This window comes from Mixophyes fleayi, chromosome 8, assembly GCF_038048845.1.
Source record: "Mixophyes fleayi isolate aMixFle1 chromosome 8, aMixFle1.hap1, whole genome shotgun sequence".
Taxonomy (NCBI): Eukaryota; Metazoa; Chordata; class Amphibia; order Anura; family Limnodynastidae; genus Mixophyes; species Mixophyes fleayi.
In genome coordinates, this window is record NC_134409.1 from 36,369,572 (window position 1) to 36,384,461 (window position 14,890).

General features: G+C 39.3%; 1 protein-coding gene across 3 annotated transcripts in view; it reads left to right on the top strand.

Annotated features, from left to right (window-relative positions):
• The window catches only part of ARHGAP29 (Rho GTPase activating protein 29), a 96,195-nt gene that overhangs the window by 54,743 nt on the left and 26,562 nt on the right, over nucleotides 1–14,890 (top strand). For all 3 annotated transcript variants that reach the window (XM_075182346.1, XM_075182345.1, XM_075182348.1), the window contains 3 exons: nucleotides 11,571–11,667; nucleotides 12,574–12,646; nucleotides 14,523–14,586. In XM_075182346.1, coding sequence (XP_075038447.1) covers nucleotides 11,571–11,667; nucleotides 12,574–12,646; nucleotides 14,523–14,586 — 234 coding nt within the window. The remainder of the gene's footprint in view (nucleotides 1–11,570; nucleotides 11,668–12,573; nucleotides 12,647–14,522; nucleotides 14,587–14,890) is intronic.

Consider the following 14,890-nt stretch of genomic DNA (forward strand, 5'->3'; position numbering starts at 1 on the left):
TTAACATGATGCCAGACTTGCGTTTGAATAGTTCTTCTTTACATTATAATTAGGAAAAGTTTTCTAGCTGTGGAATTGCAACAAACATCATATTGGTTTCATATCAATGAATGATACTGCAGGACACTACTATAAAAGATATCTACTTGTATTCTCATCTGTTAAGGTGTATTAATGGATGAGGTGGGGTGGGATATCTGGTGTCAGCATGTAAGTCGTTAGTGCTGCTGCAACCCCCCCACAAACACAACATTTCTGGTCTTAGACCTGTCTGACAATTCTCTTTTACAGTTGGATCAGAACACTGGTGTCCACCAAATGAAGATATTGTACTTTGAGTCATGACTTCCCTTGAGTATTCTATATTGTCAGGATTTTACAGTGTCTGGTATGTTAAATATAATTACTAATGCTGGTGGATAATATCCTATGGATTGGGGGATGCTTTACAACAGAGGAGGTACTAGGGTTGGTGGTGAAGGGGAGTCCAGGAAGCTTGTGAGACGTATGCTGGGACATTAGACCGTTCATTATCATGCTACCATTCTGAAGACTACATATGGGCTTAATGAGCAGGCAGACATTGATGTGCATTAATATGGATACATGATTGATTGGAAGGAACAAAAGGAGAACCCTGTACCAAAAACTATTTCTAAATCTGTAACTCCCTTTTAATACAATAGCTTGTTTAGTTTTGAAACTTCCTGCATTTTTGCTCTTCTATAGTTTAAACAAATTGCTGTCATCATTCGGTGTATTACCTGTGCTGATGAGACTATAGGAATAAGTTGTTTTGTGACACCTCTATGAACTCTTGTTTTTCCACATGTCCCAACTTGCTCAAGTTAATTGAAGCTGTGTCATTCTTGATTTTATATGCTTTGAAGCAGTCATTTCTGATTGGTTGCGGCATATTGTCAACACCGCACAAATACAACGTGTCCAGTTGGTTTTCAATGTCTTGTTTTTGTTTTCATTGTTCTCGCTAGACATTGGTGGTAGATGTGACTTCACTTATGCTAAGTAATTACTAAGCTGCGATACCCTGGATCACTCCTGTTTTGTAGTGGAAACATATTTGTTCTTCATACTAACATGTGGGGACAGTGTGACAGTAAGTGCTGAGTTATCTATCGCTCGCTGTTAACACTCCTCTCACTAAAGCTGGGTACACACCACAGAATTTTCCAGCAACTTTTTATGCCGATCGCTCGGTCCATGGACTGCATACACACTAGCCTTGTTTTAGAAGATAAAGGGAAGAGCGGACGTCCCTCTAGCGACTTTTAAAAGCCATGTTGTCCTGAGCAATGATTGCAATTTCGTACACATCGGTCGGAAGTTTATACACACTACACAACGGAAACGAGATTGGAACGAAAATATTTAACGGTACGACCAACCAAATGAGGCGACAATCGTCCATTTGGGCAGACTTTCGACCATCGTGTCACTACACACACTGACCCGACTTTTGAATGAGTGGTCGTATGTCGGCTGGTTGAGCCGATTATTGGACAAAAACCCTGTAGTGTGTACCTAGCTTAAGCTCCAAAGTGTCTATTGCTGAATGAAAGCTAAAAGGCGTCAAGCTTCACTAATGGCTATGATTCTAACATTGTAAGAAATTCATGAGGTGTTGGCCTGGAGATAAGTTTCTCTAAACTATTTTAAAATCATTAAAAATAGCCCACACCCTAGTGCAGGGTCACCTGGGATTGGTAGCATGGCAGCTCTCCTGGGGGCATGCTGTTGTGAAATGGCCCTCATCCTTTTGAGGCTCCTCCCGTCTGACCTGTAAGTGGTGTTGGAAGAGGAGAATGAATGGTCCATTGTCTACCCATCACCCCATAGAGATGGAGGCACTAACGGTCACAAGCCAGGTGCTCCAAATGTAATCTGAAATTAAATCCCCCCACTGGGCACCACAAAGTGCAAACACCTGAGGGGGCCATAGTATTCCACCTCAAGGGTCCACCCCATTACCTATGCCATTAAATAAGTAGTTTACTCATTATTTGAGTAGTCCTGGATATGTTGAGAAAAATACACATCCCCTAATGGCATGAACTGTCAAGTTGGGATAGGCAGAGTTCCTTACATTTCATCTCCCTCTTCCTTCAGGGATGGGGAGAAGCCTCACTCCCAAAAGGAATGATGAGGGGAGGGGGGGTGATCTTAATACATTGCCCCATAGCTCACCATCTTGGAGCTGCCAGCAATTGGCTGAGGGCTGTTTTAAAACACCATTGTATGAGGCTGGGGACTGATGTTTGTTGTTCTGCTGAAGCTGGACAATGGTAACATTGCAGCTTAGTAAGATACTGAGCTTCACTTGCCAGACATTGCTGAGCAGATACCCCTGTGATATCAGAAGAGCAGCGATATCATTAGTTATTGATTCTTAGTAAGAGGATATCTTCGTTTATAAATGTCCCTGGAATATACTTTTGCCTTAATGTAAGAGAAACTTATGAACCATAGAAGTGCCAACCTGAATGTTCCTTTGTGACCTCACACAACTGTATTTGAGGAAGTTTGTCTTGTTTTCTGGGAATGTGAGTAGATACGTGAGAAAAGAAGGTGGGCTTTCCTTGGGTGCAAAAGTTTGGGAGGTTGATGGGGTAAGTTGGGTGGATAAGGGGCATAGCTTGTGCTGCTTTACGGACATGATTGTGTCTTCTATTACACGGACGTGCAAGAACAAGACATTATTTTCAGGCCCAGAATTAATTAAATGACATAATGAAGTGACGAAGGCAAAGTCACTACAGCCTTCCCTACTTTGTGGAAGGACTTACATTGTTTTCTGCCCAGCACAGTGCTTTGAATTCCTAGTAATTCTCATCTCTATACTTGTAATGGAAAGCACCTTCCACTTGCAATTCCACAAGGTACACCTCAACTAATGTAATAACTTCAAACATACAAGTGACACATAATAAATACAGATGCTCCCTCACTCATCATTCATTTAGGCCATAAATGGGACCAAGCCAAGAGGTGGTCATAAAGAAGCAGGGGTTTGACCTTTGGGTTATTTTGACTGTAGTATTTATATTGAGTTTAAAATAAATTGAGATTTTACTGAATTTCGTTGCATATTTGAAGGGTTTGCTTAATTCACAAACTGCTATTCACAATTTAGGTAGCTGTTTCTTTTGTTTAGTTTATCTTGTATTACATGTTAGTAATTGTGCATCCTTTTGTTCAGCTTTATGAAAGTTTGTGTGTAATTCTACCATTATTACATGGCAGTGGTCATCACAACCATAGATGTTCAGATACCTTTATCTTGTACTATGATTTTGGACTGTCCCATGCCGATATAATACCATAAAACACAGAATTCATCATTTACCTCTCTCCCCTTTCGGTAATACAGAACTTTCAAATAAATTCTGTTTGAAACCTGTGCCCTCCATGGTGTTTGGGTAAATGTAGCATGTCGGTGGTAGTACAGCATTAAGCTCATCCGCCAAGCCTTGGTCTAAACATTTCTTTAAAAAAAAAAAAAAAATCACCAAACTTCAAGAAAAAAAAAAAAAAGTTTTTTGTCCTTCCCTTTATTTACTGTGTCTTCATAAATACTTCTGAGTAGAAGCATCCTAAAATAACTATTGTATGATACTTGTCTGCAGTGACTCCGTTTCCTGCTGAAAGCCACATTATAGCAGTAAGAAATATGCACAGTGGTAACGGCTTTGTGGGAATGAATGAAAAGCTGTTTTAGCACTGCCACTGTTGTCATTTCTGTTGTATGCTGAAATAAAAGAAAAAAGAATGGCGCTCAGGGATTACTGACTTTATTTTATTTTTCTCGTTTGCATGCCGTTACAGAAATAGAACGGAATGATGTGCCTGTTTCTTAAAATCCCCATTAACCCATTCAATGTTAGAATGGTTTGATGTAGTATTGCATTGCTGGCCATGACTCAGATATGACTGTACAATGTAATGTTCATGTAACTCCATGACCTACTGTACAGAGAGTAAAGTAGGGCAATGTGGGGGCAGCACATTTCTAATGATCAGTCTGCAGCGGTTCTGTGTGGTCACGGTACATAGCTCTAATGGTGTACAAGGGACAACTATAAACGTATCATAACAGGGGCAAACGCAGGATTTTTAAGGGGGGGGTTTCCAAATAGTTGAATTAAAAGTACCATTGATAACGCACATTAATATATATAATAATTCAGCTGTATTATGTACATACAGAGCAATAGGTCAACACATCTCTGTATACAAATGTTAGTCGATACATTTAGACTGTAAACATAGAGCTCATAATAGTCAATTAACTATATAAAACAATTATCCTCTCCATTGCTTTGTGAATTGTTATATGCAGGATTGTATTCGGTCAATGCTTTGCTCCTAATCTAGGAGCAATAATCAATACAATGTTACAATGGAAAATCATCTTATTACCTGTCAGATACTGCATGCAGAGCTTAGTATGAACATTTCCTGCATTAACTGAATTTTGACTGTGGCTGTGCCTGGGTGGAGGAGCTGCGGATGCGCATGCAGCAGCTTTATTTAATTAATGCTAGATTAGTCCGCAGCCGCGACGCTGTTGGAGAAGCATCCGCGCAGAGCTGAAGAAAGTGCCCCTGTTTAGCATGTTCATACATGTATTTGCTGCCTGTTCGTGGAGGGGAGGGGTTTTCAGAGAACTGGACCCCCCCTACCACCCAGCGTGTGCGCCTGCATAACACAGTGCCAATAAGAACAGAGTTTATTTTGGATCTAAACTTTGTATCAAATTCAGACTGGACAGCTATTGGCTGTTGATGCAGCCATGGTTTTATTATACACGTCTATGTAACATAGTTGATGAGGTTGAAAAAAGACACCAGTCCATCAAGTTCAACCTATTTTGGATCTCCTGCGATCCTGCACTTATATTTGAAATTGATCCAGAGTAAGCAACCGCCAATCTGTTTCAATTGTTAAAATACCCCCAGACTCAATATTGCAGTCCTATTTTTACCCTATATCCACTACTATCCTTCATTTTAATTAACGGTCGTATCCCTGGATACACTTTTCCGCTGAAAATTTGTCAAACCCTTTCTTAAACATATCTATTGAATCTGCCATCACAACCTTCCCTGGCAATAAATTCCATATCTTGACTGCCCTTACTGTAAAGAACCCCTTCCTTTGCTGGTTGTGACATTTCCTCTCCTCTAACCTTAGGGGGTGACCACGTGTCCTGTGTATAGTCCTTGGGGTAAAAAGTTCCCCTGAAAGCTCTCTGTATTGACCCTTAATGTATTTGTACATGGTAATCATATCTCCCCTTAGACGCCTCTTTTCTAAAGTAAACATGCCTAAACTGGCTAACCTTTCCTCATAACTTAATGACTCCATACCCTTTATCAATTTTGTCGCCCTTCTCTGAACCCTTTCTAGTTCCAAATTATCTTTTTTATAGAGTGGTGCCCAGAACTGTACTGCATATTCAAGATGAGGTCTTGCCAACGATTTATACAGTGGCAAAATTACACTGTCTTCCCTTGCATCTATGCCCCTTTTTATGCATGTCAATACTTTATTTGCCCTTGCAGCTGCTGCTTGACATTGAGCACTATTGCTTAGTCTACTGTCTACGAGCACTCCCAAATCCTTTTCCATTATAGATTCTCCTAAATTAATTCCATTTAATTTATAGATTGCGTTTTTGTTTTTGATCCCTAAATGCATAACCTTACTTTTATCTGTGTGAAACCTCATATTCCATTTGGCGCCCAATCCTCCAGTTTATTTAAGTCCCTTTGTAGAGAAGCTACATCTTGCTCTGATTTTATTACCTTAGAGAGTTTAGTGTCCTCTGCAAAACCATCACCGAGGTCATTAATAAATATATTAAAAAGAAGTGGCCCCAGCACAGAACCTTGAGGTACTCCACTTAAGACTTTTGACCAATTATAAAATGTTCCATTTATCACAACTCTCTGTTCCTATTCTCTAACCAGTTTTCGATCCAAGTACAAATGTTGATTCCTAGACCCAGTTCCCTTATTTTGTAAACCAACCTCTTGTGTGGCACTGTATCAAATGCCTTTGCAAAATCTAAGTAGACCACATCTACTGTGCTGCCCTGGTCTAAGTTCCCACTAACTTCTTAGTAGAAACTAATTAGATTAGTTTGACATGACCTATCCCTCACAAATCCATGTTGATTCACCACTAATAATTTTATTGCACACCAAGTAATCCTGAATACTATCCCTTTAAAATACCTTCAGTAGTTTCCCCACTATTGATGTGAGGCTTACAGGTCTATAATTCCCTGGTTGGGATCTCGTCTCCTTTTTAAACAACGGCACAACATCTGCTATTCGCCAATCCCTTGGTACTGAGCCTGATGAGATTGAGTCTCTGAAAATTAAGAATAACGGTCTAGCTATTTCCGAGTTTAACTCCATAACCCTTAGGTGTATGCCATCTGGATCTGGAGCTTTATTTATCTTAAAATTGCAAACATCTCCCCTAGAAAAGCTAAGTTTTTACAAAGTTAGCTTCTATCTCCACACACAGCTTTGCTCTTGTTCATGTCTCATTGAGCAGTATACTCTCTGCTGAAGACCAGCTGAGCTCATTCACTCAAAACTCATGATCTGTTCTGAAAGAGTATTATCATCATCATCATCATCATCATCATCGTTTGTTTATAAGACAACCCAGTTTTCACTGCGCTATAGTTGAAAAATTATCTTGTATTCAGCGTTCTACTTTAACAGCTGTAGTGTTGAGCTAAATGGATCGGTGTCCTACCTCCCGCTCCGGATTGTGTCGTTTTGCACTATTTCATCAGACCATTTTCCTCAATTTTTCTTTAAAAGGGAAAGGGATCAAAATATATAGAACATTTTCCCTGATTTTTGGTGCAAAATACTTCACTATTTAAGTTTTTGTTGAATTGTTTGGGGAAATAATGAAAATAGTTCACATGTTTATAGTAGTACTCGTTTCTGCTTGAATAGAAACTATACAAAATCCCTTTGTGGCAAGAAGGAATTGGGTTACTAAATCCAGTAAAATCACAGAAAATAGCGTGTGTGTGTGTATATTGATGGAGATCCATAGTACCAATGTGGACTTATGTAGGGATGATAGGTTTTCGTTGCGTACCTTCATCTGTGCCGCATGTAATAATGGAACTAGTTGTCAGTTAAGGATTAAGGGCTAGATTGACTAAGCTGCGGGTTTGAAAAAGTGGGGATGTGGCCTATAGCAACCAATCAGATTCTAGCTTTCATTTATTTAGTACTCTCTACAAAATGACAGCAAGAATGTAATTGGTTGCTATAGGCAACATCCCCACTTTTCAAACCCGCAGCTTAGTAAATCTAGCCCTAAGTCTCTTGTAACATTTCTACAGAAAGTCCAGATTTACAGCTTCAAAATAAACCAAAAGTCAATTTTTTTTTGCATAACTAAGTTGCTACTAGATTATAAGTTTGGCAGCGAGGCGACTACAATGTGTTATGTTTTGCAAAGAGAAAAAATGTTAAACTTGATAAACATCCCTTTCTTTCATTACCACTCCCGCCATTCTCTAAGAGTATATTTAGGTGCATCTGTCCTGTTTGTTCTGCGAAGGTCTGAGCACCACCCTGGTAAATGAAGCAAATGAATACAATGGGCACACTAAAACAGATGTGAGCACAGGAAAGGGGAGGCCTGTTTTCATGTCACTAAGTCAGTGTGTTTTGTGTAGGAAGATTCAATCAGTCTTGTGGGGACTTAACCGGTTTTCTTCAATCCCTTGGTCAATAGTGGTATAATAGGTTTTGTGATCATGCTCTTTCTGCTCCATCTTTCTCTCATTCACCACAGCAAAGCCTTTCACTCATCATGTAATAAGAAAACCCCAACTACAATCATTTGTAATTGTTTTATCAAATTTGGGGGGTGGGGTCGATTTTTGTATCGCTCTGTTGCAGGAATAGACCTTTGTTGCTTTATGACAATATACAAAGTAACGTGTGATTAGCGCAAATAAATGATTGTAATTATGCAAAGTTTCCATAAATAACACTGGTAAAATGTGTCTGCTGCTTCTAACCCTTTTACACAGGGGCATGGACCCGGGAATAACCCAGGTTGTGTGGTGGTGTGAATGGGGTGACCCTGGTCGCGACCAGGGTTTTTCCTGGGTTGGAGCCGGTTATGCTGCAGTCTGAAAGGTGTTCCTGGGTTATTTGACCCGGGTTCAGTTAAAAGTAAATCATTGGAGGAGCTCAACTTGAAAAGGCAGAACAGACATGGATTCAGTGTAAAAGGCAGCGACCCGGGATATGCCCAAGACCACAGTGCGGTGTGAAGGGTTGCAACACGTTTTGAAACATAATCCAGTGTCTGACCCAGGATTTTGGAAAGAAATGGGTATTAGGGCAGCATGGTGGCGTAGTGGTTAGCACTTCTGCCTCACAGCACTGTGGTCATGAGTTCAATTCCCGACCATGGCCTTATCTGTGTGGAGTTTGTATGTTCTCCCTGTGTTTGTGTGGGTTTTCTCCGGGTGCTCCGGTTTCCTCCCACACTCCAAAAACATACTGGTAGGTTAATTGGATGCCAACAAATTGACCCTAGTCTGTTTGTGTGTGTGTGTGTGTATGTTAGGGAATTTAGACTGTAAGCCCCAATGGGGCAGGGACTGATGTAAGTGAGTTCTCTGTACAGCACTGCAGAATTAGTGGCGCTATATAAATAAATGGTGATGATGATATTATTAAATTGCTTGATAAGGTCTGTATATATACTAAACACTGAACTTACCTGGAGGAGGTTTATTTTAAAGGGCATAATATGAGGATTGTCTGTAGGCTAAACAATGCTTTATCAGACCAGTAGGCTAGGTGCACATTACAGAAAATTTCCCCCGATGCAATATAGTTACCAATAACTGTTTTTTTTTTTTAAAGAATAAAGTTCAGATCAGCATGCCGATCCATGTCTCTTTGTAGGCTCCATAGAGATCTATGGACACTGCGGGTCCTTAGTGCATATACACTGCAGGATTGGAAAGACATCGTTCCATCGTTGAACAAGGTTTTTAGTCCGAATTAAAATCAAACGATACGATGTGCTTTGGAACGATAATCGTTCATCGTTGCAGCGTACACACTAAAGTGGTATCTGGCCAAAAGGTGGTTTATGGTGTGAGTGGTCCAGGAGTCTGCTGAAAACCCTGTAGTGCAGGGTTTCCCAAACTCAGGGCTCCCCAACCGTGCAGGTTTTCCATATCTCCTTGCTGGAGCACAGGTGTATTCATTACTGACTGACACATTGTAACAGATCCACAGGTGGTCCTAATTATGTCACGTGTGATCCGGAAAACCTGCACTGTTGGGGAGCCCTGAGGACTGGGTTTGGGGAAACCCTGCTGTAGTGTGTTCCCAGCCTTAGAGTGAGCCACAGCTTACAACAGGCTCCATTGAGAAGGGTTAATTTTGTCATTATTTGTGTAAATGTCTATTGATTTTGCCCTGTTATGTACAATGCTAGGGGAGATGTTGGTACTCTATAACAATAGCTGTAATAAGTAGATATATGCAGTCTTATGGGGTAATTTACTTGAGTGTTTCTGTACTCGTGTTACATTGAAAAAAAATGTAATATAACAGAGGTTATATTGTTCAGTGATCCTAACCAACAGAATAATATTGAGGCTGCATTTAATGTATTTTCTTTTCTGAAAGTGTTAAAGTTGTGTACACTTTGCTGGAGTACTTAGTAAACATTAGTAAACATTTTGTTCTAAAAAACAAAACAAAAAAAACAATGCAATTTTAATGTAAATCTAAAACAAGTTGATCCAATAAGCAAAGGCATATTTTATAAATGTATACGTAAAAGTTGCTATGCAAAGACAAAAGGTCTAATATGTGGTGGTGTTTACAGCGTTGTTACATCACTGCAAGCCATTGTCCCAAATCATGGTACATGGAGAATAGTTAGCGGTGTACTCCTGTGGTGTATCAGACAGCCTAGTGTGCCCGGGAATGTTTAAGAAGAAGTTTTTCCGTCTCGGTCCTACCTGAGAAAACTTTTGAATATTATAATTGCCTCATTGGGTGAGTTAGGTATAATAAGTTTCTGGTTAAAGTCTCATGAAGCGTTTGTTTTAATACCACTTACCCTTGTCCAGAATCACCCTTCATTAGTCCTGGGCAGGACATGTAACCATCAAACAGGACTAATGTTGTAGGCCTGAGTGGGTGGGGATGTCCACTCCTTTTCTCTAGGCTTCCTAAGGACACTCTGTGACCTGCGATCACTCACACAATGCTGCGTCCTCTGCCACTTTAAAGAGGAGTCTTTAGAGAATATGGTGGGGACTCTAACAACCTATTGTAACACTGCATGAGTCACTTTTACAGGATTAAAAGACACATTGAAAGGCCGTCCTTCAAGTGATACAAAGACTTTATTTTTCTTCTCTAACTTGATTAACAGGCTATTAACTCGCGTTGCCAAGGGAATGTATCATATTGCCGTGCACTACTGACAGAGGAGCAATTACGTTTAATTTTACTTTTAAGAGCACTTTTGATGTATGGGTATATTGTGTGCATGCACCATGTGTCAACTATTCAGAACAGTGTTGAGCTAAGGTCAGGTTATTTAGAACATATCTTTTTATACCCGACTACATTGAACGTTACAAAGATTTTGCATTGAGCATGTATATTTTATATAACTATATGTAAGCACTCCCAAAAAGAGCAATGTTTGCAGCTGATAGAAGCACAATATGGTTTTTTTAATTTCTCCCCTTGGCAGAAGTAAAACATCCGTTAACTAATGGGAAGTGGATGTGAAAAACTCTTTAAATACAGTTCCAATTTAATATGATTGAAGTCCCTTTTGATGGATGGACACTCTTCAGCAATCCAGCTGCAGAGAATGAAATCTCCCATGATGCTCAGTGAGCCAGTGGGATATGAGATCCTGCAGAGAGAGTACCCAAGGGCGCCTGTCCCTCAGATTCTGTTTCATTGTGTTGTTCTGAATATTAGTGGGTGAAATTAAGAGATTCAGTGTCAGGGGTCTCACTGGAGAAGAATTGAGAAATTGTCACTTGTTAATTTCTTGAGCTTGAAAAGTTGGATATTAATTTCGACCTTCAGTAAATGCTCAGAGGAACTTGTATGATAAGAACATATTTCACACCATTTACAATGAGAACTTGTTATTTAGCTACACTGTTTCTATCAGTAGTATGCTGCAACTATTATGTTCTGTTTTCTACAATACTGTTGTGTTTGGAATCTTCTTAGTTTTTGCTTTTCATGTGAAGTTATTTGACCGTTTTGTAAAATTCAACAATTTAGCACATTCTTATCCAGAAGCAAAGCATGTATCTTTACAACTAGCCGGCCCAGGAACACTGAATGTGAGCCATGAGTGTTCTAAGAAAGCCAATGTTTTTTGTTTTGTGCCATAGGTAATGCATGAAGTTTGATGCTTTCTGTGGTTTTGTGGTTTGTTTTGTTTTTTTCTTTTCATGTTAAAGTCTGATCTTCATTACCTGATATCTTTTTTAGCTGTGAACTTCAAAAACATTAATGAAGACAACAGGAGGGAGCATTTTGGTGAAATCTTTGCATCCATTGACACTTTAGCCTTCACCTTCGGTAACGTGTAAGTAAGTGTGAGAGGACTCTCACACATCAATGAAAGGTGCACAATTAAATTGTTTATTAATTTGTTGTCCTCTGGTGGCTTTTTCTATAAACTGGATGAGGCACTAAGAATATTACAAAATTGTAGACAGGTTAACAAGCTTCCGTGGATACAATATTAAGAAACAACCACGTTGTTATATTTACTATGGTTGTGTCTTCTTGCATATAAGATGAACAGTCTGTTTGCCAGTGGATCTGTCAAACAGCTACACATGGAACCAATGCCTGGTTAAAACCATGTTATGTCCATTGTGGGCTATAACTGTATAGTTTCATCTGAAACAATTATATCTGTATGAAGTTGACATCTATATGTACTAATGGGAACATGCACATTGCTCCTGAGACATTTATTGTGACATCATTAAACGGCCAGCTTTCAGCACATTGGCTCTGAATGATCACATGAGACTGTCACAGGACCCTAAGCATGCGCAAACAAGACACTATTGCAGGAAATACAAGCTACTATAGGAGATGGGCTGTTTTATCAAGGATGCCATATCTTAATGAGAGTATAATCAGAATTATAGCGTACAATGTCATACTAATGGTGTTAGATTAAAGTATAAATGTCATATAGTTTTGTAAAATATGTGTGCACTTCTCAAACATTTAAGGACCTGTAGTCTATTAAGTAGGTCAGACAATATATTTGAGTGCACTGGTGCTCATGATGTCCAAGCACCATAATAACATTAAATGAATGTGTTTAACTATATTACAATCGCTAGGCAGTGATAACTTGTGGGTACATAGCTTTATGTCCTGAGGGTGGCTTATAATTGTTGCTCACCACTACACTACATAATGATCACTAAGCCCTCAGTGTAATTAATAACCCCTCTCATTTATCCTGCAGGGTTTCAGATTTCCTTATGGGAGATGTAGATAATGGCTCATCATTTGGACTTCATACATCGCGTAGAAGTCAGGTAGGTGTTTTGTTTTTGTTTTGTTTTTTGGTTGTTATTTAAATTCTTATTGTAAAGGAGAACTCAAGTCATGGTAAAGTTTTGATTAAATCGCCTTCCCCAAAAACGAATACCACAGGGCTTCTCTTCTGGGACCACCATCAATCAGGAGTTACTTCCCTATCCAGGGCCAGGTTGGGCTGGGGGGAATCTGCCCCCTGTGCCAGTCTCATAGTGGGCTACCTTGGGCTGGGTCACTGGCCCACCTGCATTTTTTTTCCCTTTAAAATGTTCCTAATAGGCTGCTAAGTTGTGTCTTGGCCCCCTGGGATAAAATTTGCCAGCCCCCCACTGTCCCTATCCCACCACCTCTCACTGTAATTTGCAGGTCTAATGGCCTGGGGAAATTGAGTGTAAGCAGAGCTGAAGACTACAGCCATCCAAATGGCTGTGATTTATGGCCAGACGGTGACTGGGGCTGATTGCAGCAATAGAGGTGCACAAGAGGATTCTGTACCCCCTGTGGGAGGAACTGTGCTGTTAGTTAGGAATGAGGTCTTTTAAAATTAACTGGACTACAGTTCTCATGTTAGTATAGTACAAAACCAAAGTCTATAGCCTTGTAGTTTTGTAGTATTTGTGTCACGGGGTAGTCTGCAGGGCCAGTTTTGAAGTCTGTGTGCATATTATCCTTTGCTCCAGAGATTATACTCCAGAGACCTACAGTACAGGGGACTTTTTATTTGGGCCGCATTGCTTTATTTCGTTTGCTTATTAAATCAATTGACTTCCTGCTTAAATAACTGACTGCACAAAATGGAATGTTCCGAATTGATTTTTACCTCACAAAATGGAATGTTCCAGATTGATTTTTAACCCACGCACTAAAGTCAGGGACATTGCATTTCAGTGAAAAGGGAACTGCACTGTGTTCCAACAACTGCAGGAAATCACATGGTAGGTTGGGAAAATATCCATTTATACACAATTTGTTCCACAGGGTAAATGTTCAATTGTTTGTGCTTTAATTTTCCTTTTTAAGATTATGTAAATAATCTATTATTTTAAGCTCTATACTTTTTATCATATACAAACTTCACTGGATGCTATATAAAGATTGAATATTATCGCTAACACACTGGATACAAAGACAATCCTGTTCATTTACCTTATAATCTAATGACCTATAGTTTAACATGGACTAGAGCTATGTTGCTCATAACTCTCATGCAATATAATGTTGCCCTGCGTTCTGAGTACATGAAGACAGCACAGCAGAGTTCTCTAAAGTGTATTCAAATAGGATTAAAAAGACGTAAAGCAAATCAGACTCAAATATATCATTTAAACTAAAAATCAAAGTAAATAAGAAATCTGTCTGTTTAGTAGTAGTAGAATGTAAACTCTGAAGGCAATAGCACAGATTTCACATGGTTTGCAGGAAAGGTGGAAGAACAATAGAGATGAGTACACCACAAAAGTGCTAAAAGGTGACCAATGGAAAATTTAAAAAAATAACACTTTCTGTTCAATTCATAGTTAAAAGTAAAAATAAAAAAAATCACTGCAAGATGAAACCAAGCAGGACTTGCTATCGGCAGCAACTGATCTGTTGGCTGTATTTTATATGAACGTTTTAGTTATATTTAGAAAAAAATGTATCCTCTAAAATTACATGTCTCAATAGAGCTACAGATTTCTAGTTTGTGCTGTAATAAGCTATTAGTAAGCTGTAGGAAAGATTGTACCTAGTTACCCACTCGTACCACTGTAGTTGGACAACTAGCTATAACCAAGACAAACCGTGAAGTTGTTACCTTACCTTACTGTATTGCAGGTGCTGCCCTGTATATGTTTAGAGGGAATAACCTATGTATTGTTTGCTTTTGTTTTATAGTCCTTTGAAAATCTCTCAGTGGAGGACTCGGCTGGATCAATTCATGAGAGGGATGAACTTCAAGGTTAAGACCTATATTTTGGCATAAAACGGGGCGCTCGTTTTCTTTATTTTCTATAATAATGAATTAGTTGCGTTAACTATCATAATATTTTGTGTTTAGAGTTGCATCATTTGTATTTTAAAGAGTACCTGTCACATAGACACTGTGGAGGCAGCCATTTTGTGGCCTGTACCACCATTCATGAGAATGAAACTTGGCTACTCTCTAGGAACAAGTGAAATCCCTACTGCATGAGGCACGTCCCATGAATATTGCTGCAAAGTATTGTATGCCTCCACAGAATGTAAGAGATGGGTACTCTCTA